General features: G+C 51.2%; 1 protein-coding gene across 2 annotated transcripts in view; it reads right to left on the reverse strand.

Moving 5' to 3' along the window:
• The window catches only part of LOC138165068 (KICSTOR complex protein SZT2-like), a 78,177-nt gene that overhangs the window by 37,738 nt on the left and 18,200 nt on the right, over window positions 1-22,239 (reverse strand). For both annotated transcript variants that reach the window (XM_069093190.1, XM_069093189.1), the window contains exons 12-29: window positions 20,276-20,418; window positions 19,425-19,577; window positions 12,192-12,306; window positions 11,526-11,734; window positions 7,306-7,521; window positions 7,109-7,187; window positions 6,229-6,323; window positions 5,891-6,059; window positions 5,640-5,754; window positions 5,440-5,553; window positions 4,638-4,805; window positions 4,474-4,538; window positions 4,220-4,316; window positions 3,491-3,655; window positions 3,041-3,245; window positions 2,566-2,681; window positions 2,256-2,472; window positions 10-145 (exon numbers count right to left, since the gene is read on the reverse strand). In XM_069093190.1, the coding sequence (XP_068949291.1) occupies window positions 10-145; window positions 2,256-2,472; window positions 2,566-2,681; window positions 3,041-3,245; window positions 3,491-3,655; window positions 4,220-4,316; window positions 4,474-4,538; window positions 4,638-4,805; window positions 5,440-5,553; window positions 5,640-5,754; window positions 5,891-6,059; window positions 6,229-6,323; window positions 7,109-7,187; window positions 7,306-7,521; window positions 11,526-11,734; window positions 12,192-12,306; window positions 19,425-19,577; window positions 20,276-20,418 (2,577 nt within the window). The remainder of the gene's footprint in view (window positions 1-9; window positions 146-2,255; window positions 2,473-2,565; window positions 2,682-3,040; window positions 3,246-3,490; window positions 3,656-4,219; window positions 4,317-4,473; window positions 4,539-4,637; window positions 4,806-5,439; window positions 5,554-5,639; window positions 5,755-5,890; window positions 6,060-6,228; window positions 6,324-7,108; window positions 7,188-7,305; window positions 7,522-11,525; window positions 11,735-12,191; window positions 12,307-19,424; window positions 19,578-20,275; window positions 20,419-22,239) is intronic.

Here is a 22,239-nt window from a genome sequence, read left to right on the forward strand (position 1 = left end):
GGGCCCCACCTGAATGATGCTGTGCAGCTGGTCGTGGACCCCACCCGAGAGTTGGCAGACCTCAGAAAGCAGAAGCTCAGGCCCCAGAGCTCTGGGGTCTTGGATGCGCTGGGTTTCAGGCTCGCTGGGATCCTCTGCCTCTGCACTGCGGTCAAGGAGGAGAGGTCAGACCAGGCAGCTCCTTTTGGCCCGGGGGCCAGCCCTGCCTGGCCTGGGCTAGCTGTCCTCAGCAGAAGTGGCCTAGAGGTTGCACAAGCCTGTGTGCTGGCCAGGCCTGGCTCACCCTGCCCCACAACCCTGTCCTTACCCTCTTCTCCTCTGGGTTTTTGGGATGCCCCTCTCTCTTGGTTCTCCTATCTGATCAATCCTTCTCTGCCTCCTTTGCTGCTCTAGCCTCCACATTATGACCTTTAACCTCTCTTCTCCTCCCTCCTTGGGGACAATTCTCCTTGGGGCTCTCATCGGCTTCCAGGGTCTTAACAATCATTGAAGCAGATGATTCTCAGATCTAATTATCCAGTCTGGCATCTCCAACTGCCTCTTGGACATCTAGAACTCAATGATGCACAAATCTCAAACATGCCCCAAATGAACTCCTCCTCCCTCCTTCCTCAGCGCTCCCCCCTCTTACCAAGGCCCCCCCAGGCCCCCACTCTGGCTCATGCTTCTGTAGCCTCCCACCCACCAGACCCAATCTGCCTCCTTTCTACTGGCTCTACTCTGGCACAGGGCCCATCACCTCCCCCAGGATCCCTGCTGGGGGATCTGCCTGCCTTCAGCCTCTCTCAACTTTGCACCATTCTCCTCTTGGCTCCCAAAGGGATTGTCCTCAAGTGCCAGATGGACCATGACACTTCCCTACACAATAAACTCTCACAGACCGATTACAAAAGGCTCTGCTTGGTGACCCAAGCCCCGATAACCTCGCCCTGAGCTACCTTTCTGGTTCTTTGCTCCGCTCCTAGATGTGATGCAGGGACAAGGCCTCCTGGCTGTTCTCCACACAGACCCTGCCACCTCCCATCTCTGCCCCCCATCTCTACCTCTGGCTTCCCTGGCTTCCTCCAGGTTGCAGCTAAAAGCCCACCTTATAGAGGAAGCATTTGGTGATTACCACCCCCCTCCCCTCCCCCCTGTCCTGCATCGATCTTGTCTGCACAGAGCTGCCTGCCTGTGATAGCCACCATTAGCCTGCAAGCTCCTTGGGGGCAGGGATGGTCTTTTGCCTTTCTATCACCAGTACTGGGCCCAGTGCCTGGCACAAAGCAGGCATTTACCCGATGTACCCACTCAGGCTTCTCCAGACAGGTTCTATGTCCTTCCCTCAGGTTTTAAGCAGCAGCGTGGTCTGTCACTCAGAATATAGTGCCTGTATCACTTGATACAAGGAATTAATTCCTTGTATTCCTGTCACAAGGAAATGGGTCTTCCCCTCCCCACCCCCCTTTTTGCCAAGGACAGAAACTGTATATGACCTGATAATAACAACAGTAATAGAGACCACGTGTATAGTGCCTTAAGATTTGCAAGCATCTCATTTCATCTTCCTAACAACCCTGGGCAGTAGGTGCTATTATCATTCCCATTTTACAGACGAGGAAAGTGAGGCCCAGGGAGGTTATATGAGGCTCAGAATCACACAGTTATTTTCTAAGGCAGGATTTGAACCCAGGTCTCACTGCTAATCCAAACTGTGACCCTTCCTAGTTCCTCGCCCAGGCTGGACTTCGCTCCCAGTGACTCATTCTCTACATGTGCCAAGAGCTTCTCCTCCAAAAGGCGACACCCCCAGCCTCTAGCCAGAGTGCCCTTATGCCTCACTGGCCCTGGGGGTCAGCACAGCCGCCGCCTCCCACCCCTAGCAGTCCTTCAGGCCCTGACAAATGACATCAGTGACAGGCTTGTGATCCTCACCCCAACCCTGGCCCCAGAGTCTCCCATCCTTGGCCAGTTCTACCCAGGGCTAAGCCCACAGTAAGGCCCAAGGGCAGGGACTTCCTCTCAGGACCCTCCCTGATTCCCAAAGTCCTAAATGCAAAGCAGAGATCACTAACTCAGGAGGTCATTGTGCTTAGGGCTAGAAGGGCCTGGGAGGAAATTGAGTCCAATTCCTCCATTGTTCAAGAGGAGGAAGCAGGCCCAGAGAAAGAAGTGGCATCCCAAGGCCTCATGGGTAGAAGTAGCTGAGCTGGGATCACCCTGGGGCCCTTTCCACCCTGAGCTGGGCCTGGCATGGCTGAGGCAGCTGGCCTCACCTCAACTCCGAGGCCAGGGCTGCCCGGTCACGAGGCTCAGAGCCTTCCTCCATGCTGCAGCTCCCGGGTCCCTGGGGCAGCCCTTGAGCATGGCCACAAAGTGCCAGCAGGAACGGCGTGATGTCGACCTCCTGAAGCAGTTCCTCACAGGCATCCACGGCTACCAGGAGGTCCTGGGAGCTCACGGCCTGGGCCTGCTGGAGGCTGCGGAACAGGCCTGGGAGGGGCAAATGAGATGTCAAGTGGACACAGTCCCTACCCCAGGACACAGCATCAGGCAGCCCCAACCTAGCCCAGCCCAGCTGCTCACCTCGGACATAGCAACGCTGGGCATGCTCTTGAAGTAGCGCACAGTGATCTGCCACTTCCTTAAATTTGGGGTCTAGCCAGGCAGACGTAGGGGAGGGGTGCTCAAGGAACTGAGATCTGGAGGGGAGGAGTGAGGGCAATCAAGAGATCCATGCAACATGTCTGGTTCCCCCCAGTCCCTATCCTCAGACTCCCCTCTGTAAACACTACCAGACCATTTATCCATTTGTGCATCCATGCACCCACTCACCCACCCACCCACCCATCCACCCACCCATCCATCCATCCACCCACCCACCCATCCATCCCCATCCATCTGTCTACCCACCCATCCATCTGTCTACCCATCCATCCATCCATCCATCCATCCATCCATGTTAACTGATCCATCAATCCATCCCATCCATCCCCACTTCCCTATCACTTGTCCATCTGTTCCCTGCACAAATATCAGGGAAGAGCTCAGAGCCACTTACGTGAGGGTGAGGTCTTGGGGAGCCCTGGAGGGCTGTGTGCTGACCACCTGCTCTCTCAGCGCGTCCAATGAGCAGCTGTAGACAAAGACTGGGCAGCGGGAACGGGGTCCCTCCCCTCCCTCAGAATGGGAGGCCTGCCGCCCAGGCCAGGCCTGTGGATCCTTTCCAGGAGGCAGAGAGATGTCGCCCTGATCCTGGGCTTTGTCTACAGGGAACAGAAGGAAAAGCATCATCACTATGTTCTAGCCCAAATTGCTTTAACTCCCTTCTGTGCCCATTGGACTCTTAAGTTTGCTTCCATCTCTGGAAATATGTCCCCTAGCACAGGGCTTGAGACACAGCCGATATTTAATCAATGATGATGACTGTCTCCATGTCCCAACAGTCCCCAGCCCGAGCCTCACCAGGCCCTCCACGGCCCTGTCTCCTCTCCCCTAGCAGAGGCCTTACCGCTGGCAGGGGTCACACTAAGGGCGGGAATCAGGGCCTTGGCATCCTTCTGACCCACTCCTCCTACATCCTCAGGGTTAGAGATGGCATTCCACTCTCCCAGTGAAGGCCTCATCTCTTCCTGAAGGATCCGGCCAAGACCACAAGCAACTAGTCGCTGAACATCTGGGAGTGTGTGAAGAAAAAGGAGAACTGAAATGTCCAAGAATTCAGGGGGACAGGGACTGCTCATTGTCCCCTTAAGGAATGCTGAGGGAAAGCTGGGTCCACAACAAGAGCCATGGCGAAAACAATGCTGGCCATCTGAGGGCCAAGAGGGGACAATGACTAGCCTGGCAGTCCCCTCGAATCTGGCAAGAACAGACATCAAAGGTTTCAGGGGGAGGGGAGGCTCCAGGAGTTCATGGCTATGGCCAAAAGGGAACACGCACTCTCCAGATGGAATTAAGTGCTGATCCCTCAAACACAAATGATTTTCTTCAGAAGGAACAAAGTCCTTGGGGACTCTGCCTTGAGGTGGAGCAGGAAGGGGCCCCAATGGCTTCCCTAGATCTGCTTCTGCTCCATGACCCCCAGTGACGGGGAGCTCAACACCTCCCAAGGCAGCCCAGTGAGGGTAGTATGCATGTCCCTGCTTCCTAGAGTTCCAGAGCCAGGGCACTGAGTGGGGAGCAGCTGGGTCGGGGGAGAAGTCCCCACAAGCAGCTATGGGGAACAGCAAGGTCATACCTGTGAGGGTGCTTGGGAGGAAGGTGAGCAGCACATGCTGTGGTGTCACAAGCCGGCCATAGCAGCGCCACTGAGGTGGGGAGGTGTCTGCTGGAGGCTGCATGGAGGCCGAGGGAGCAGGCCCTTACCAGAAGGCAGATGCCAGCTTGTCCCCCACAATATCTCCCTCCCCCGCCCTGCCCCAGCCAGTCTCAGATGGAGGCCCAGGGAAGGGAATCCAGACTGATGAGAGGTATGACCACAAAGTTACTCACATCCTGAGAGCTGCCCATGCGGCCTTGGGGCTCCAGGCCCCCGGAGCCACCTGAGGGACGCGCCTCTGGAAGAAGGACGATGCTTGTGTTGGCGGGGACCAGGCCAGGGCTTAATCAGAAGGACATTAAATAGGGAGGAGACCTGGGGGTCAAGATGCTCTCACCTTGGCCGGGGGCTCCCCACTGCAGCACCTGGCTCAGAAAGGTTTTCTGCTCAGCAGCAGAAAGAGAGAGCTCACGGTCACTCAGCTCCTGACCCAAGCAGCGGTGCAACAGGCCCAACAGCATCTCGTTAGCAGGACAGTGGGCCTCAGGACTGGGGCCTTCAACCTCTGCCCAACATAGAATCTATTCAAAACCCAGCCCCTGCCCCGCCATGCCCTCTCCAACATTGGCCCTGGGGGCCCAGCCAAGCCCCTGCCCCCTTCCAAAGAATCCCCTGAAACCCTGACCTCCCCCCATTGGACTCCCTGCCCACCCTTCTACAGGACCCCCTGAGGCCCTGCCCTCTCCCTCCACAGGACCCCCTGAGGCCCTGCCCTCTCCTCCCACAGGATCCCCTGAGGCCCTGCCCTCTCCCCCCACAGGACCCCCGAGGCCCTGCCCTCCCCCTATAGGACCTCTTGAGGACCTGCCCTCCTCCCATAGGATCCCCTGAGGCCCTGCCCTCCTATATAGGACCTGTGTTCCTTCTATAGGACCCCCAAAGACCCCTAGAGGATGCCGTGAGGCCCTGCCTTCCCTCCAGTAGAACCTGCCCTTCCCCCATAGGACCCCCTGAGGCCCTGCGCTCCTTCTATAGGACCCTCAAAGACCTGCTCTCCCCCACAGGACCCTGTGAGGACCTGCCCACCTCCCCACAGGACCCCCTGAGGCTCTGCCTCTCCCCATCCACAGGGCCCTCTGAGGCCCTGCCCTGCATCCCACTCTACCCTCCCTTTGTCTGGAGGGTCCCAGATGAGCCACCTCTGGTGAGCAGGACAAATGACGTCTGCATCCGCTGGCACCGCAGCAGCAACTGCATCAGGTCAAAACGAAACGGGATCTCATGGACACAGAGGCCCCCTACCACGTCACGTCCTGTGATGGGGATGGGGGAGGGCTCAGAGCCTGAGCCCACGTGGGCACCAGGAAGCTCCCTCCCAGCCTTGCTGGCCAGCACTGACCATCAGGAGCCCTGGGCTCCGGAGGTGGGGGGTTCCACTCTTTGCTCTGGCAGAGATGACTCAGGTATTCGAAGCTGAGCAAGGAGCCCACACAGGCAGCGTCCCTGGGGAAGAGCTGTGAGGACAGGAGTGTAGAGGGCACTCAGTGCCCTGCCCGCAGCTGCCTGAGGCCAGCTCAGAGGCAGTGGGGCTGGGGATGGGGAATGGGGGTGGGAGGGAGGTACAGCAGGGGGACTGGGGCTTGGACTCACCGCTCGGGGAATCTCAGGGTAGGTCAGGCCTCGGAGATGCCGGCAGCCCTCAGGGCCGGAGCCCACGCGCCCACACTGGGGCTCCACCCAGACCTCAGTGACCAGGTTCAGCTCAGAATCCCCCTCCAGGGCCTCCGCTTCAGCATCATTGTCATCATCTGTAGAAAAGCTGACCAGAGAAAGCCCTCAGCCCCAGCAGGGGGTGGTCCCAGCGGCCACAGGGAGAAGGGGCAGAGGGCTTAGGCAGCCTGCCAGGAGGCTCTGCCTGGGTGCTGTGGGCATCCGTGGGCCACATAGGCAGCTGCCAAGTTGGGGGCATCCTTGGGGTCCAGGCTCACCTGTCCTTGGTAGAGGTGGAATGAGGAGGAAAGAGGAGATACTGGACAATGCACGTGGGGGCCTCGTTGCCTCCCGCCACTCCAGGAGACTCACTCTGCCAGCAGGGACAAGGACATAAGAGAAACAAACAAAAACCCTGCCACCCCACTCCTGCTGGGGAGTATGAGATGAGAGCCCTGCCAAGTCTGAAATGCTACATGTGCCATTCTGTGCCTGAAGACTGGAGAAAAGGGAGGTTTAAGATCAACACCTGCTAGGAGCTGGGGGGAGGTATCCACTGGAGGCTGCATGAAGGCTGAGGGAGCAGGGTAAAGAGGGTAAGAGCTGTGGCTGGACCACCCAGAGAGAAGGGGCTAGCAGCCTCAGCAGAGCCCAACCCCAGGCCTTAGCAAAGGAGTTGGGAAGCTGGTCTCTACCAGACAGGTCTGGCCCTGCAGAAGCCTTCTTGTGGCAGGACCCATATGGCCCAGGGGCTCTGGGAACAGCAGTCAGGCTGGCCAGCCTGGAGACTGTACCAGACCATTGGCACATCAGCATGAGATGGCAGGGCCTGGGCACATGTTTTGCAAGTAAGTCATTTGTTAATGCTCCACTAAGAAACTCACCCTCAGTCTCAGCACGAAAGGAAACGGAAGAGGTAGGCAAGATGAAGTTAGGCAGGACTAGGAGGGGAGAGCTCCCAGAACAGGCCATGGCATGCAGGCAGTGGAAGAGTGGGAAGGAGGTGGCAGGGGCTTGGAGACTTTCCTGAGGAATTAGCTGAGGCTGGGAGGGGCACCACTCAGGAACTATGAAATTTAAGTGACTCGTGTGTGTGAGTTGGCAGGAGGGGCATGGAGGTAGCAGGGGCTCCTCCCTGATGGGAAGAAGAGAAAATACCTGGATCGGAAGCTCCAGGACCATCGTAATGATTCCTTCCCCACTAGAGGCAAAATGGAAACCTTCGGCCAGACGGACTCTGGAGCCAAGAAGAGATTAAATCAGAAATCTGTAATCAATAGTGTCAAGGAAAACCCTTGCATGTCCTACTGCCTTTGAGGGGCTGGGTAGCAACGTGCCATGATCACACCACTTACTCGGTAAGTGTAGAAAGCAGCTGAGCAACAGCACTGAGAGGTAGGACGGGGGCCAGGGCAGGCTGCACAGTCCAGACCCATCGCTGATGATAGAGGTAGCGTGACAGGGAGGCCAGGCTGGAGGATGCTGAGCGGCCAGATACCAGGGGCAACGGTCCTGGAGGCTCCAGGGTCAGCATGAAGGGTGCACGGTAATCCAGGGGCAGCTTCTCATATCTGTGCATCAGGGGACCCAAGTAATTGCTCCCCATCTCTCCAACACCTGCATGTCTCGATTCTTGAGCGCAATTTTCTCTCTAGGTCCTCTCAGGGCCGAGATGTTAGTCTCCAAGATAAGGCCTTTGATCACCCCCCCAGCTACTTCCCAAATGTCGGCCTCTGACCCCACAGATCCCACAGGCCCCTCAGGGCCCTCCTTCAGTCCTCAATCTTCCCTAAAGTCCCATACAAAAACATTTCCTCAGCACCTTCTCTACCGTAGGTATTCTGAAGGGAGATGTAAAAGGAAACAAGAAAATAACTATAGAGCCCAAGAGAGTGCCTATCAGCTGGGGAATGGTTAACCATTTATGGCACATGCATGCAACAGAATGCTACAGTGCTGTAAGAAGTGAGGAAAGAAGGGTTTCAGAGAATGGCGGGCAGTCTGAACTGCTGCATTGTTCAGGGAGCTGACACAAGGACGACACAGCAAAGACTCGGGAACCCCAACCCAGGTCATGACCAACCGCGGGGCGCACTTTCTGCCTGCTGACAGGGCCATGGGTGCAAGGCAGAGCCAAGCACGTGGAGGTTCCTCCTGGCTGGCAGGGCTATAGCAACGCCCCGAGAGCAGGCCACAGGCATTTCTAAACTATTTTTAGTAATGTACTGTTTCCTCTCTTCTGGGCCTCCAGTACTGGGTTCACAGGCTCTTCCCACCCCAACCTCTGTCCCAACACTCGAGGTGCCTGTCCTCCAACACCCTGGCCTTCTGGTTCCTTAGCTCCTGTGACCTTCATTCCATCTCAGGCACAGAGAGGGACAACTGACTTCTGACCCCCCCACTAACCATTCTCCTTCAGAGATGAGGAGCTCTGCGCTTCTCTCTGGTGTCTCTGTGCCCTCTTCCCCGAAGTTCTGTGAAAGGGCCCCTCTGGCCCCTTGCCACTGCCAGCTCCACATGTGTGCACACTCTTGACCCCGTCTCCTTCCTCCCATCGCTGTCTCTCCCCTTCTCTCGATCCTGTCCCTGCTGTCCATAGCTTCCCAATCCCAAAACCTCTCCCTGGACTTCCTCCCCACCCCCTACCCCCAGCCTACTGGCCTCACTACTGTTTTTCACAGGCAAACTCCTAGATTAGGTTCACTGGGGGTTGTCTCTCCTTCCCGTCTTCTGGCTCCTTTCTCAACCAATCCACTCCCTACCTCACTGCTCGACGGCACAGCTCTCCAAGGTCACCAGGGATCTCTTGACTGCATAATCTCAGTCTTTTCTCAATCCTCATCCGTTTCCTCAGGTTCAATGATTATCTCTAGAAAGTTGACTCCCAGGTCTGGAAACCCAGCCTCCAGATCTCTCTGCCTGCTGGACATTTCACTTTCAATGTGTCCAAAACTGAACCCATTATCTGCCCCCTCCCTGACTTCCTCTCACTGTCAGCACCATCCTCAATGCCTCACTCCCATGCATTCCCCACGTCAAATCTGGCAGTAAATCTCGTTTCTTCTGCCTTCCCAACACATCTCACTTATGTTTCTTCTCTCCACTCACCTGGCCACCATCTTCACTCTGATTCTCCACCTCAGCACCCTTCACCTAGACTATGCAACTGTCTCCAATCTCTGCCCACTCCCAACACCCTCCACACAACTTCCAAAGTGATTTACTCAATTATAGGTCTGACCATGTCACTCTACTGGAGCTCAGAAATCTCCAGGGGCTCCCTAATGCCTCTGAAATAAAATTCAAATCCTTGTTGAGCATTTAAAGTCTTTCACAATCTAACTCCCTTCTATCTTCCCCAAATGATCACATATTATTCACACTTGCATACTCTACAGGACAGTCAACTGGCCTTGTTATCCCTACTATATGACCTTCCTGGTCTTGTCTCTGGGCCTCTGTCCAGGCTGCCCCTAATGCCTAGAATGCCCTCCCTCCTCCCTTCAGCCTCCTGGAATTCCTAGCTCCCTTTAAATGCCAGCATCTTTGTGAGGGCTTCCCTGATCCCCTCAGCCACCAGAGCCCCATCCCCAAGACTTCGTATTTCCCTTAGATTTGTTTGTCTTTTATTTGTTTGTATACAACAGTCTCCTAGTAAGCTCCCTGAGGACAGGGACTGTTTCTTTTCTGTCTTGTATGCCCAACACCCAGTACAGTACCTAGCACATAGTAGGTGTGTAATAAATGTTTGAACCAACCCATGGGAAGTGAGATCCCCTGAAGAACAGAGAAAAGGAAGAGGGTCTTGAGGAAGCCCTGGAGACCCCCCGGCTTAGTCAGCAGGAGCGAGCACTCAGCAATAGTAAAGGCTACTGAGAGGCTGATAAGGGTGAGCACTGGCTCCCTGGCCATCCGGTCTCCTGGATGGCTACCCCACCCTTGTCACTGATTCCTGGCACCCTTCCCACTCCTCTTCTACAAGATGCCTTCACTCCACTGACTGTCTCTAGGCTTTCCTGACTCTGGCTTGTCTGTGCCCGTGTGGTTGTGTCCAGGGTGTTGCGCCCATTACACTAAGCTCTCTGAGAGGAGGGACTGCCTTTTACCTTTCTTTGAAGCCCTAGTGTTTAATGCAGTACCTACCACATAGCAGGAGCTTAACAATTATTGACTGACTGACTGATCAACAGATCTGGTCATGAGGAGTTCTTTGAGAACTCTGAAAAGAGCAGTAGCTGTGGAGTGAGGAGCTCAGAAGCCAGACTGTAAGGAGCAGAATAACAAGTGAGAGGAAAGGAAGCAGCAGCCAGGGACCCTCAGAAGTTGCTCGAGAAGGGAAAGAGTGACGTGAGATGATCTGAGAGGATGACAGGGACAAGGGAAGGGGTTCCCGAGGACAGAAGAGCCCCGGGCACATGTGCAGGCAGCAGGGAAGCCCCCTGACCAGGATTCAGTGATCAGCAGGACATTTCCTGGAGGAGTGCCATGGAGACTGGGTGAGCCTGGCCAAAGGGAAGGAGCACCTCCTCTTCCAAGGCTAGAACCAAGGAGGAGCACATAGAAGAGGAGGTGGAAGGACCCAGAGCAGCAGAAATGGGTGTCAGAGATGGCCCCCACCAATAAAACATCCATTGATCAGCCAGCATTTCATAAGGCCTTGCCTACTATGTCAGGATTCATGCCTGGCACTAGGGCATACAAAAGCAAAAATGAAAGGTTGGCTTCTGTCCCCAAGCTCATATTTGATCAGGGGAGACCATGTGCACACACACAGGTGAGAGACTAGAGGAAAGACAAGCTCTGCCGAGGCCAGGAAGGCCGAAGGGGCTGCTGTGAGTGGCGAGGGTCTCCCTGAGGGGGGCTCCTTCCAGCAGCCTTTGGCATTGCTCAAGGAAGAGGCTGTCTAGACTGAGGTTTGGCAAGGCAAAAAAAGCAAGAGGAAAAGGGTCAGGGGTTGGTGTTTAAGCACCAAGGGGGAGTGTACAGGGTGCAGGGTCACGACTCCCAAGGGGAAACAGGGGCAAGCAGGGGCAGTGGGCCAGGAGAAAAGACATGAGGACAAATGACCTAGACGGTCAACCTGGAAGACAGGGAAAGGTAGCGTTTGGATGGGGCAACAGAAACATGAAGGAGAGGGGCTGCCCAGGAATGGTAGCAACAAGAAGAGACAATGGGGAAAAAAGGTCAGCCCCTGCAGCAGCAGGAGGCCAGAACTCAGAGTCCTCTAGGGGTAAAGAGGTCTCCCTAAGCACCAGCTATCAAGAAAGAGGAAGGAGGAACTCCAACATGAAAGGAACTTTTGTTCAGGAGAAAGTGGGAAGGCTCATGGAAGGGGGGAGGGGAGAAGGGAAGGGTCAGGGGCATTTTAAGAAAGGGGGTGGGGATTGCTAGTCATGGAGCACCAGTTGACTGTGGTTCTCTGTACAAAGGTCCTGAGACTGGAGGCTGGCATCAGTAGGGTCCCAGTCTCCCCAGACCTCTCAGTCTCTCCTTCTGATGCCTGTCATATCCCCCATACCCCCTCAGCACCCCGCAGAGCCCACCCCATAAGACACCTCCCTCAGACCTGTCTGACCTGATCAGCAGCTTGTCTAGGGGCTTCTGCAGGACTATCAGGCAGGGCCGATCAGAGAGGGTGGGCTGAGGCACGAGGAGTGGGGGAGATTTGGAGGGGGAGCTGCCTGCTCCCAGCCCTTTCCGCTTCACCTTGGGTGTGGCCTCCTTGCTCTGCACCCGGTGCGGGAAACGCAGCTTCAAGATCTCCTCCCGCAGCTCATCCACAATCTGGGGGCCCAAATCCAGGAACAAAGGGTCATATCCTGTACCCTCAGGGATGGTCAGAGAATCATGGAATTCTAGTTCTATGGTTGGCTAAAAGTCACTGAGTCCAACCCCTTCATTTTACAGATATAGAAACTGAGGACCAGAGAGAAGAAAGGGCTTACTCCAAGGCAGTAAGCGGCAGATTCAGGATTCCAACCCAGTTCTGCTACCTCCCAGTCCTGTGTGCGGGTCCCACCCACCTTAGATCCATGGAGCTTAGGGAGGGGGCAAAAATTCACCCAGACCCTATGGGGGCAGGGAGTAGAAGGGAAGTGATGTTAGGGAGAGAGGGGAAATGTCCTATATCCTACGCCTAGCTTCCTGGGCCCCCAAGGTCACTGCCTTCCCAGGAAGGGTGCAAAGAGAAGTGTTTAGACTATTCCAACCCAATCTACCCACCCAGGACTCATGACCTCACCTTGTTTCGTAATTGGGCCGGTGTGCCAATAGGGAAACCAAGTCTGAGCACCATGCACGGAGCTTTGGAGATGATTCGGACCATGTAGAAGGAGGAAGGGGGCAGGTCTGGGGCACTAAGAAGACACGGGAGGTTAGTAGGGGTGGGGAAAACAGGGTCATTTAGGAGAGCAGGTAAGATAAATCCAAAGGCCACATGAGACAGAAAGTTTAAGGATCCATGGAAATAGAAGACTCATGCTGTGGATGAAAGACTCGCAGGTCCTCAACAGCAAAAGGGCAGGGTCAGTGGGCAACATGCAGATGTCATGCAGCAAGGTCCTGCCCAATTGCATAAGAAGACAACTCAATGCTGTGTCTTAATCTCACAGTGCTTAGTCCACATCTCTCTCTCTCTCTCTCACACACACACACACACACACACACACACACACTGTCCTCACACTCTTCACACCAACCTTCCCCCATCACCAATCCATCTGCATGTCTGTTAGTTCTCTTGGTCATCTATATGGTACTAAAAAATCTGAGGTCTTTCCCTTTGATATCTTCCCATCTTTCAGATACCTTGTACACTGACTCCTTCCAACAGAGATTTCCTCTATGTACACTCTTGGCCCAATCTGACCCCTTTTCCTGTCTTTAGCACTATGTCTGCCTTCTCTGAAAGGACTTCGGGTCCAAGCACGGTGGTTCCACTGTCCTCCATGGAGAAGAGTCTGGCTAAAATGGTTTTTGCAGATCTTTTCCAGTTTTCTTCTCTTTGTATTCTCTCTTCCTTTTTCGTTCTGGATGCCCTGGGATTGACTTTGCTTAGCTCGACAGCATGTCAGGTTTTCTTTATACTGGTTTTACTTTCCCCTGCTTCTCTATGCTTTATGAGATGGTGCTACTTATAATCATCCATCAGGAGGACCTGAGTTCAAATCTAGCCTCAGACACTTAACACTTACTAGCTATGCAACCATGGGCAAGTAATATTTAACGTCAATTGCCCTGCCTTCCCCCCTCCAAAAAGCAAAAAAATAAAAAAGGAAATGAGGCGAGTCTCGCATGATCTGTTTTTTTTAATAACATGATGGTTCTTTGTCACCTCAGCTTTCCTTTCTAGAACCTCACCAATCACCTCTTGAATGATCCATTCTAAAACTTTCCCAGGACTCAAACTCACTGACCTATAGTTTACAGACTTGTTTTCCTCCCTTTTGTGTCCGCTCATCTCCGGTCTTGGAAGGTCTCTCCCTTTTTCCATTATCTTTTAAATATTACTGACACTGAACTCAGCAATAACATCTAACAGTTCTTTCAGGACCAGAGATGTGGCTTATTTGGGTCACATGATTTGAATTCATCTGGGGCAGCAAAGTACTCTCTTAACATCCTCTGACTTATCTTGACCATCAACTCCATTGGCCAATTTTTTTTTTCATTTTTCAAATGCTTTATTAATTTCTGATTTACATCATTCATTTCCACCAGACTTTGAGTTACAAATTTTCTCCGTTTTTCCCCTACCTACTGCCCCAAAATAGCCATCCCACAGGATATCCCCTCCTTCAATCTGCTCTCTCCCGTATTTTCTCCCATACCCCTTTCGACTTTTCCAGTAAGGCATGGTGGATCTCTATACCCCAGTGCCTGTATATCTTATTTCCCAATTACATGTAAAATAGTATTAGTAATAGCATGTGTGTATGTGTGTATGTTATATATATAATTAAAAATTTGATTTTAAAACTGAATTCCAGATTCATTCCCTTCCTCTCTTGTCAAAACTCACCCTTACTGGGAAGATAAGCAGTTCAGTATAGGTTGTACATGTGCAGCTAATGCAAAACAATAACGTAGTAGATATATTGTAAAAGACTGACTATATTTCCCTCCCTCCTATCCCACCTCCCACTTGTTCTATTCTCTACTTTGATCCTGTCCCTTTTCAAAAGTGGGTGCTTCCAACTTTCCTCCCCCCCAGCCTGCCCTCCCTTCCATCATTCCCCCCTACCATCCTGTAGGATAAGATACCCTATTTAGTGTGTATTTCATTCCCTCCCCAAGCCAAATTCAACGGGAATAACTTTGACCCATTCCCTTTTGCCTTCCTATTCTTCCCCTCCATTGTAACCATTTTCCCTTGCCTCTTCTCTCCCCATCTCCTCTCATTATATTCCTCTCTCACCTCTTAAGTATCATCCCTTCCTGTTAAATTGGTCCTGTGCCCTCTATGTATACCTGTAATCATATATACACACATTCACATATGTATTCATATGCCCATATACCCTCATATATAGACACACACACATATAAATATATATTTCTATTCTAACTGTTTTCATACTGAAAAAAGTTTCATCAGTTACAATTATTGTTTTTCCACATAAGAATGTTAATAGTTCAACTTTGATAAGTTCCTTATGATTTCTTTTCCCTGTTTACCTTCTCATACCTCTCTTGCTTCTTGTATCTGAATGTCAAATTTTCTATTAAACTCTGGTTTTTTCAGCAAGAATGCTTGAAAGTCCTGTATTCCACTGAATGACCATATTTTCCCTTGAAACATGATACTCAGTTTTGCTGGGTAGGTGATTCTTGGTTTTAATCCCAGTTCCTTTGACCTCCGGAATATCATATTTCAAGCCCTTCGATCCCTCAGTGTAGAAGCTGCCAGATCCTGGGTTATCCTGATTGTGTTTCCACAATATTCAAATTGTTTCTTCCTGGCTGCTTGTAATATTCTCTCCTTAATCTGGGAATTCTGGAACCTGGCTATAATATTCCTAGGAGTTTTCTTTTTGGGATCTTTTTCAGGAGGTGATCAGTAGATTCTTTCAACCTCTATTTTGCCCTCTGGTTCTAAAACATCAGGGCAGTTTTCTTTGAGAACTTCCTGGAGGATGATTTCTACGTTCTTACTTGGCTCATGGCTTTCAGGTAGTCCAATAATTTTTAAATTATCTCTCCTGGATCTATTTTCCAGGTCAGTGGTTTTTCCCATGAGATATTTCACATTGCCTTCTATTCTTTCATTTGTTTGGATCTATTTAACAGCATCTTGATTTCTCATAAAGTCATTAGCTTCCATTTGCTCCAATCTAATTCTGAAGCAATGATTCTCCTCAGTGAGCTTTTGAGATTCTTTTTCCATCTGGCAAATTCAGCTTTTTAAGGCATTCTTTTCCTCATTGCCTTTTTGAGCCTCTTTAGCCATTTGAGTCAGTCTGTTTTTTAAGGTATGATTTTCCTCAGTTAGGCTGTTGACTCTCATTTCGTAATTTTCTTGCATCGTTCTCATTTCTCTTTCCAATTTTTCCTCCACTTCTCTTATCTGCTTCTTAAGGTCCTCTATGGCCTGTAACCAGCTCGTATTTTCCTTTGAAGCTTTTGGTGCAGGAGTTCTGACTTCGCTGTCTTCCTCCTGTTCCATGCTTTGCTCCTTTTTGTCCTCAAAATAGGAGTCTAATGTTGGAATCTTCTGTCTGCTTTGTTTCCTTTGCCTGGTTATGTTGCCCCTTAGTCACTTGACCCCTGGGCTTTTTGCCACAGTAGGACTGCCACCAGACAGGGGAGCTTCCATCCCAAATGCTGGGGTTTTCTCAGCTGCTGGAGATATCAGATGGGTGCCCTCTCTGAGGCCTCCACACACTCTGGCAAGCTGGACACACACCCCAGGACCTCCACCCTAGACTGCAATCCAGATCCAAGCAGGTTAAAGCAATAGCAATTACCCCTCAAACTGGTCCCTTGGTTCCCCTACACTCTGCAGGCCAGGAGCTGAAGCTGCCACGTGGCGCTGGCTGGCTGTGCCAGGCATCTCAGAAGCTTCTCGCCCCAGGGGCAAAAGCCCACGCACTCCCTCTTATTGGGTCCCAAAGTCCAGACTGCACTGACCTCTCACTTTGTCCTTCACATCTGTGTGTTGACAATTCTGGAAATGGCCACAGCTGCTGCTGATCTGGAGACCCTCCTGCTGGCAGCTAGTCAGGCCCGCCCTGGGGCTAAAACCTGGGCTTGGGCTCAGCTCCCAGAGCGCTGCACTGGCTGATTCCTGCTGGCCTGCTGGGCTGTCCTCAGTGGGAGGTTAGCTTCTCTGTGTCATTTCGTGGGTTCTGCAGATCCAAAGTTTGTTCAGAGTCTCCTTTTTACATTGATTGGGGAAGCTGGAAGCAGGAGCCGCTTGGAGGTAGTGCTTCTACACCGACATCTTGACTCCGCCCCCCCACTGGCCAAATTTTTAAAAATCTCCAGTGATTCTTCTTTACAGGAGGAAAAAAAAGCAGCAACCAAGTAAGAGAGGAGCAGTAATTTTTTCTCCTTCTGTTGTCAGCTAACGTGTTCTGTCCACCCCAAGAAAAGGTCTTCTTTCTTCTTTCATCTTCTTTTCCCCAAATTAGCTCTGACCTTCCTTCTTGTCCTTAGCACTGCTTGCTGTCCTAGCTCACCCAGAGCTTCAGGAGTCCTGACACCACTTTTACAGGACCAGGCCACATTCTTAGATTCATTTTCTGTTACTTGATTTAGCTTCCATCTTCTGTGCATTTCTTTTAAAAAGTGAAGTTTAGCTGGTGAGTTCTTGTGCACCCCTCTTGGTCTCTACAGGCAAAACCCATTTTCCCTTGTCTGCAGGCTTTCCTTGAGCATTTATATCCTCCCTGAAGCATATTACTCCATAAGACCCTATTATCTTTCTTCAGGACCCTTGAAATCTGCTTTGCCCCCAATACAGGGTGATTGGGTCAGAAGAGGCCCAGCCTTTCTCCCCTTCTCTATCACAAACTCTGTGAGTGGTCACTTTCCGCAAGGTTCCCATCATTTCCACCCTCACAATCAGTTCTTCCTTCTTAGTGAGACTCAGATCCAGAATTCACTTTCTCCCTTTTTTGTTTCTCCAGCTTTGGAAAGCCACATATTGGCTCATCTGCTCCTATCAGGAAGAGAGGCCAGGGGACTAAAGGCTCCCATCCCTACTCAATCATGCCCCTACATCAGACACATGGCCGGGAGTTTCCCAGACACCTATTTCCTTTCTGCCTGGCAGTCTATAATCTAATGATAAAGTCATTTTTGTTTCTCCCCCCTTTGACCTTTATTCAAACACTCTCCTCTATCATGCTTCTGCTCTCTAGTTCTAGATTTTCTCACAACACACCATCTTAATATACAATCCTCTTCCAGAACTCTTCTCAATCTGGGTCTGAATAAGGCATACCCCATCCAGAAACAGTCCAGGCATGGGCTCCAATGGTACCAGCGAGGTCTGATTTCTCTCCTTATGTTAGGGTCTCTAAGTCATCTTGGCTGTTGAGCATTTATAGACAGACGCTTGAGTTCACAGATTTTTTCTTGGACTTTGTCTCTTGTGCATTTCTGGGCTTCTCAGATGCTTTCTCCTTTCACTATGGTTACTCTCTAACTTAGGGAGGGACAGCAGCCTTCTCCCTCACCATCTTTTTAGTTTAAAGCCCTAATGATCTGCCAGATACCTGGCAAATGTACTCTGGCCAGCATTTCTGGCCAGGAATCTGTCATCACCGTATTTTAAACCACATTTCAGTTGATTCCCATCGGTGAAGAGCATCTTCTTAGCCAGCTGTTTACCTTCTAAATTACTTTTCCCCTTTTTCAACCCAATCTGTGCTCCCAGTCTTCAGTTTCTCACCTAAGACTTTGTAATCATTGCCAGCAGCTTTTAAGTTTCTCCTGGAACTGTCACCTATGCCCAAGTGAACTGCCTGGCTTGGGTGCTTGTTGTCCATTTGGATAAGTCTTGGAGGGGCTTGGTTCTGAACCAAGGGAAACCAGACATGGCCCAGGAAACAAGAGACCACCCTAACTGCTATGACTGTGTCAGCAAATAGTTGCCTATTTGTGGCCCTGGGAAGAGTCACTACCTACCACTGTTAGTCTCTTCTGCCTACACCTCCCCCTTCACGGAGGATCTCTCACCTGGGAACCCCTGGGGATAGGCCACATTCCTATACACCTGGGGAACTGAGCAGCTAGTTCCTCCCCCTCTAGGAAGAGACTCTAGTTGTCTTTTCCTTCTCTGGGGAAAGATTCCTCCACTCCCCAGTGTGCTGACCACAGTCACACATGCCCTCCTGCTTCCCATCAAAGCCTCACTTTGATTTTCTTGAGGAACACTGCATTCTCCTCACCAGCCTGGAACATGGAGAAGCTTCTCTGAGCCCCAGGACCCTCTCCTTCAGGAGGGAGACCAGGCTACCGAGAGCCAAGTCTCTTAGTCTCTTGACTAAGGCAGAAATGCCAACACCACACATCAGATGCAAGTCATTGCATTACTTTACCAACTGTAACCGTGATGTTTGAAAAGAGTGCAGGTGGCCAGGATGCAAGAGGATAGAGTGGTGGGAAGACTTGGTATCAGGAAGATCTAAGTTCAAATCTGGCTTCAGATACTTCCTAGCTAGCTGACCCTGGGCAAGTTACTGCACTGTTGCCTGCCTCAGTTTCCTCCTCTGTAAAGTGGGGATAATAACAGCACCCACTTTCCAGGGTTGTTGTGAGGATTAATGAGATAACATAGGGAAATACTTTGCAAACCTTAATACATTCCATCAATGCTGGCTATTATGTCCAGTCTTGTTCTTCTGATTTACCTGTAGGTATTTACAACTGGATCCTAAGCACCTGGTTAGAACTTCAAGTCCACTTACACATCTTAATAACTTGACAGCCTCCCCCACCTTTTATTAGGACTTCAGGCTTTGTCCAGGCCCAGCTACTTTCCTGTTTTTACCAAGGAGCCTCACCCACCAAATTGCTGTCAATGTACTGAACCTGCTAATGGTCCTACTTCATTCTCCTTTCTTATCAGATCTTCTCATTTTCACTCTTGAGTCTTCTTCAGGCTCTACATTCTATGTCCTCCTTAGCTGTCCTTAATCTTAGCGTTCTTTCAAAAGGTCAATTCTGAACCTGCAGACAGTTCATCTTAAAATTTTATTCAATTTCTCTTCCCCAAATTTAAACCCTGTCCTACTTCACTAGTCTAAACCCCTCCAAGATGATCTCCTTTTCTTCTCCTGTTTGGTTCCTGTTTTCCTTTGACAGAAGTCAGATTCAGACTCTAAAACATGGATTCAGAAAATGTTGTCTTAACCTCCTGATATCAGCCTTTCCCTAGGGAACACACACACACACACACACACACCTCCTGATATCAGCCTTTCCCTTGGACACACACACATACAATATACATTATCCTTTAACACACCTGTGCAGCAGTTTGACATATGAGTAACCCTCCACGAGCACGAAGCTACTCCAGTCCCGGAGAAGAGACGTCAACGCTGAGTGTGAAATGCGACACTGGATGGTGCTGTAGCGGCCATTACTCCCTGGTGTGTGCAGGTGTTTGGGGACTGGCCTAGGAAGAGACCCAAGGCCTTGATGCCACTAGGACAGACTCGGGAGAGGGGCCCCAGATTAGGGACCTATCTCATCTCTCCCAAGGGCCAGTCCTGCATCTCTAAGTGCCTCTTGGACATTTCAAATTAGATGTCCTAGAGGCACCTCCAACTCACCCCGCCCAAAACAGAACTCATCAGCTGTTCTCCCCTAACACCTCCCCCACCTCCAAACTTCCCCATTTCTGTCGGACTCCTATCTTCCAGTCATTCACTCAGGTTCACAAATTAGGTGCCATGCTTAGTGCTCCCTCACCTCCTACATCCAATTAGTCACCAAATATTGCTGATTCCACCTCCTCATCTCTCCCATCTGTCCCTTGTCTCCTTGCACTCTGGTTACCCGAGGCAGTCCCTATCCCCTCTAGCCTCCACCTTCTCCAATCTTTTCTCCACTCAGCTACCAACATAATTTCCTAAACCTCGTGTCTGACCAAGTCACTCCCATGATCAAGAAACTTTAGGACTCCTCATTGCACTGAGGTTAAAATACAGAGTCCACCACCCAGCACTGAAAGCCTTACACAACCTGGCTACAGTCTATCTTTCTGGCCTGCTTGCTGACTGGCTGGATGTGAAAAGAAACAGTCAGTGCCTCTGAGATGCAGCCCTCCCTGGACCTCCCCCAACACCAAGATGCCCGTGGCCCTTCCCTTACGTGTCGTGCTCAAGGACCAGCACCAGCCGGTGCATGTGCAGCCAGCGCTGCCAGGAGTTGGCATCCATGGAGAGCACTGGTTTCCAGTAGGCAGCAAACTGTGAGTGCGAGGAGTCAGAGCCGCTGTGCTGAAGGGAGAGCACCTGGCGGAAGGACAGAAATAGGCATAACCTGGAGAACGGCTGTCTTGGAGGATGCAGGATAAAGAGAACTCGGAGACCTGAGGAAGTCCCAGGATGACCCTAAGAGCTGTCTGCAGGAAAAGAAGGGCATGTGCACACAACAGAACAACCCCTGGGGCATTTCCACAACGCCTTAAGGTTTGTAACAAGGTCTGCCATGATTATCTCACTGAATACTCACAACAACCCGAGGCAAACAGAGCTTTGTAAAGTGACTTGCTCAGGTCTGAGGCAGGAGCTAACTGCAGCTCTTAGCTGGCTCCACGCCCAGACTCGCTGCACCAACTGCCTTTACATAGGCCTCAATTCAATTCTGATCCCCTTCTATCACCCTGCTCCCCACCAGGGCCCCAGGGCCTATGCTAGTCAGAGGATGCTTCCCTAGGCTTTCTTTCTAGACTTAGATCCCTCTCCAAACTATTAGGAGAAAATAAAATGAAAACAATTCTGAAATTTCACCTCCCTGCTACATTATGAGTGTGACAAGATACTACCTACTTTTTACCTATTTATAGATAAATATATATTTTTTGGGGGGGTGGGTGAGGGGGAAGGCAGGGCAATTGGGGTTAAGTGACTTGCCCAAGGTCACATGGCTAGTTTTGTGCTAAGTGTCTGAGGTCGGATTTGAACTCAGGTCCTCCTGACTCCAGGGATGGTGCTCCATTCACTGCACCACCTAGCCACCCCGGTAAATACATATTATATAGCCTTATAGTCAATAGACACTTACAGGGGAGCCCTAGTGGAAAACACTTGGCCCACAAAGCCAATAAATTGAGCAGAGCCTTTGACCCAGGGATCCCACTTCTGAGCCTGTATACAGAAAGGCCTGTATGCACCAAAAATAGGAAAAATAACTTTCTTGTGGAGATACCCATCCACAGAGCAATGACTGGACCCTGCTATAAGAAATGATCATTGTAAAGAACTCAGAGACCTGTCCACCAGGCAGCACTGAGCCAGTGTCAAGCACTGTGCTACTGGAACAGCCCCTGCTCTCTCTAAGTAGAGGCCGTGTGTCTGATTCTTAAGTATATACAAACCAAATACAAGGCAATCTCACAGGGAAAGACCTAGAGAGCCCCAGTGTCTGCTGGAGACGTCTCAAACTCACCGCGGCTGAAGCAGAACTAGCTATCTTTCCCCCCAAACCCTCTCCTCCTCCAAACATTCCTAGTTCTATTGAAAATACTACCAGAGAGGGGAAGAGCCAAAATGGTGAAGAAAGGGGAGGGACTCACCTAAGACCTTTAAATAATGCCTGAAAACAAATTCTAGGGAGTGGCAGAACCCACAAAAGGATGGAGTGAAACAATTTTCCAGCCCAAAATAATGCAGAAGTTCAGCAGGAAAGGTCTATGGCATTGGGGTAAGAGTAGCACACAGTCCAGCACAGACAGCACCTGGCAAGCCAGCATCAGGCCTTGGCAGCAACTGAATCAGCAGTGGGAACTTCTGGAGTTCTCAGCCCACAGATGGCAAGAGCGCCAGATAACTAGTGAAAAGATTACAGGGGTCCCTTCACTGACACTGGGTGCAGGACTCTGCTGCACTGTCCATAGGTGGGTCTGGATCACGGCCCTGGGCTGCAGTCCCAGGGTGAAGAGGAGCAGTAGCACACCAGAGCCTGCAGCTGTAGGAGAACAGGGGACTCTGGTCAAAGTTCCAAGGCAGAAAAGACCAGATGAGAGCAAACAGACCAGAGCAAAGAGCTAGAGAGCAGTAAACACACCTCTCCTTAGATCATATTATCTTGGAAGAACTGAAAACTTAAGACCC

Source organism: Petaurus breviceps, unplaced genomic scaffold (assembly GCF_028583685.1).
Source record: "Petaurus breviceps papuanus isolate PSGF00001 unplaced genomic scaffold, PetGlider_PUasm1.0 207, whole genome shotgun sequence".
Taxonomy (NCBI): Eukaryota; Metazoa; Chordata; class Mammalia; order Diprotodontia; family Petauridae; genus Petaurus; species Petaurus breviceps.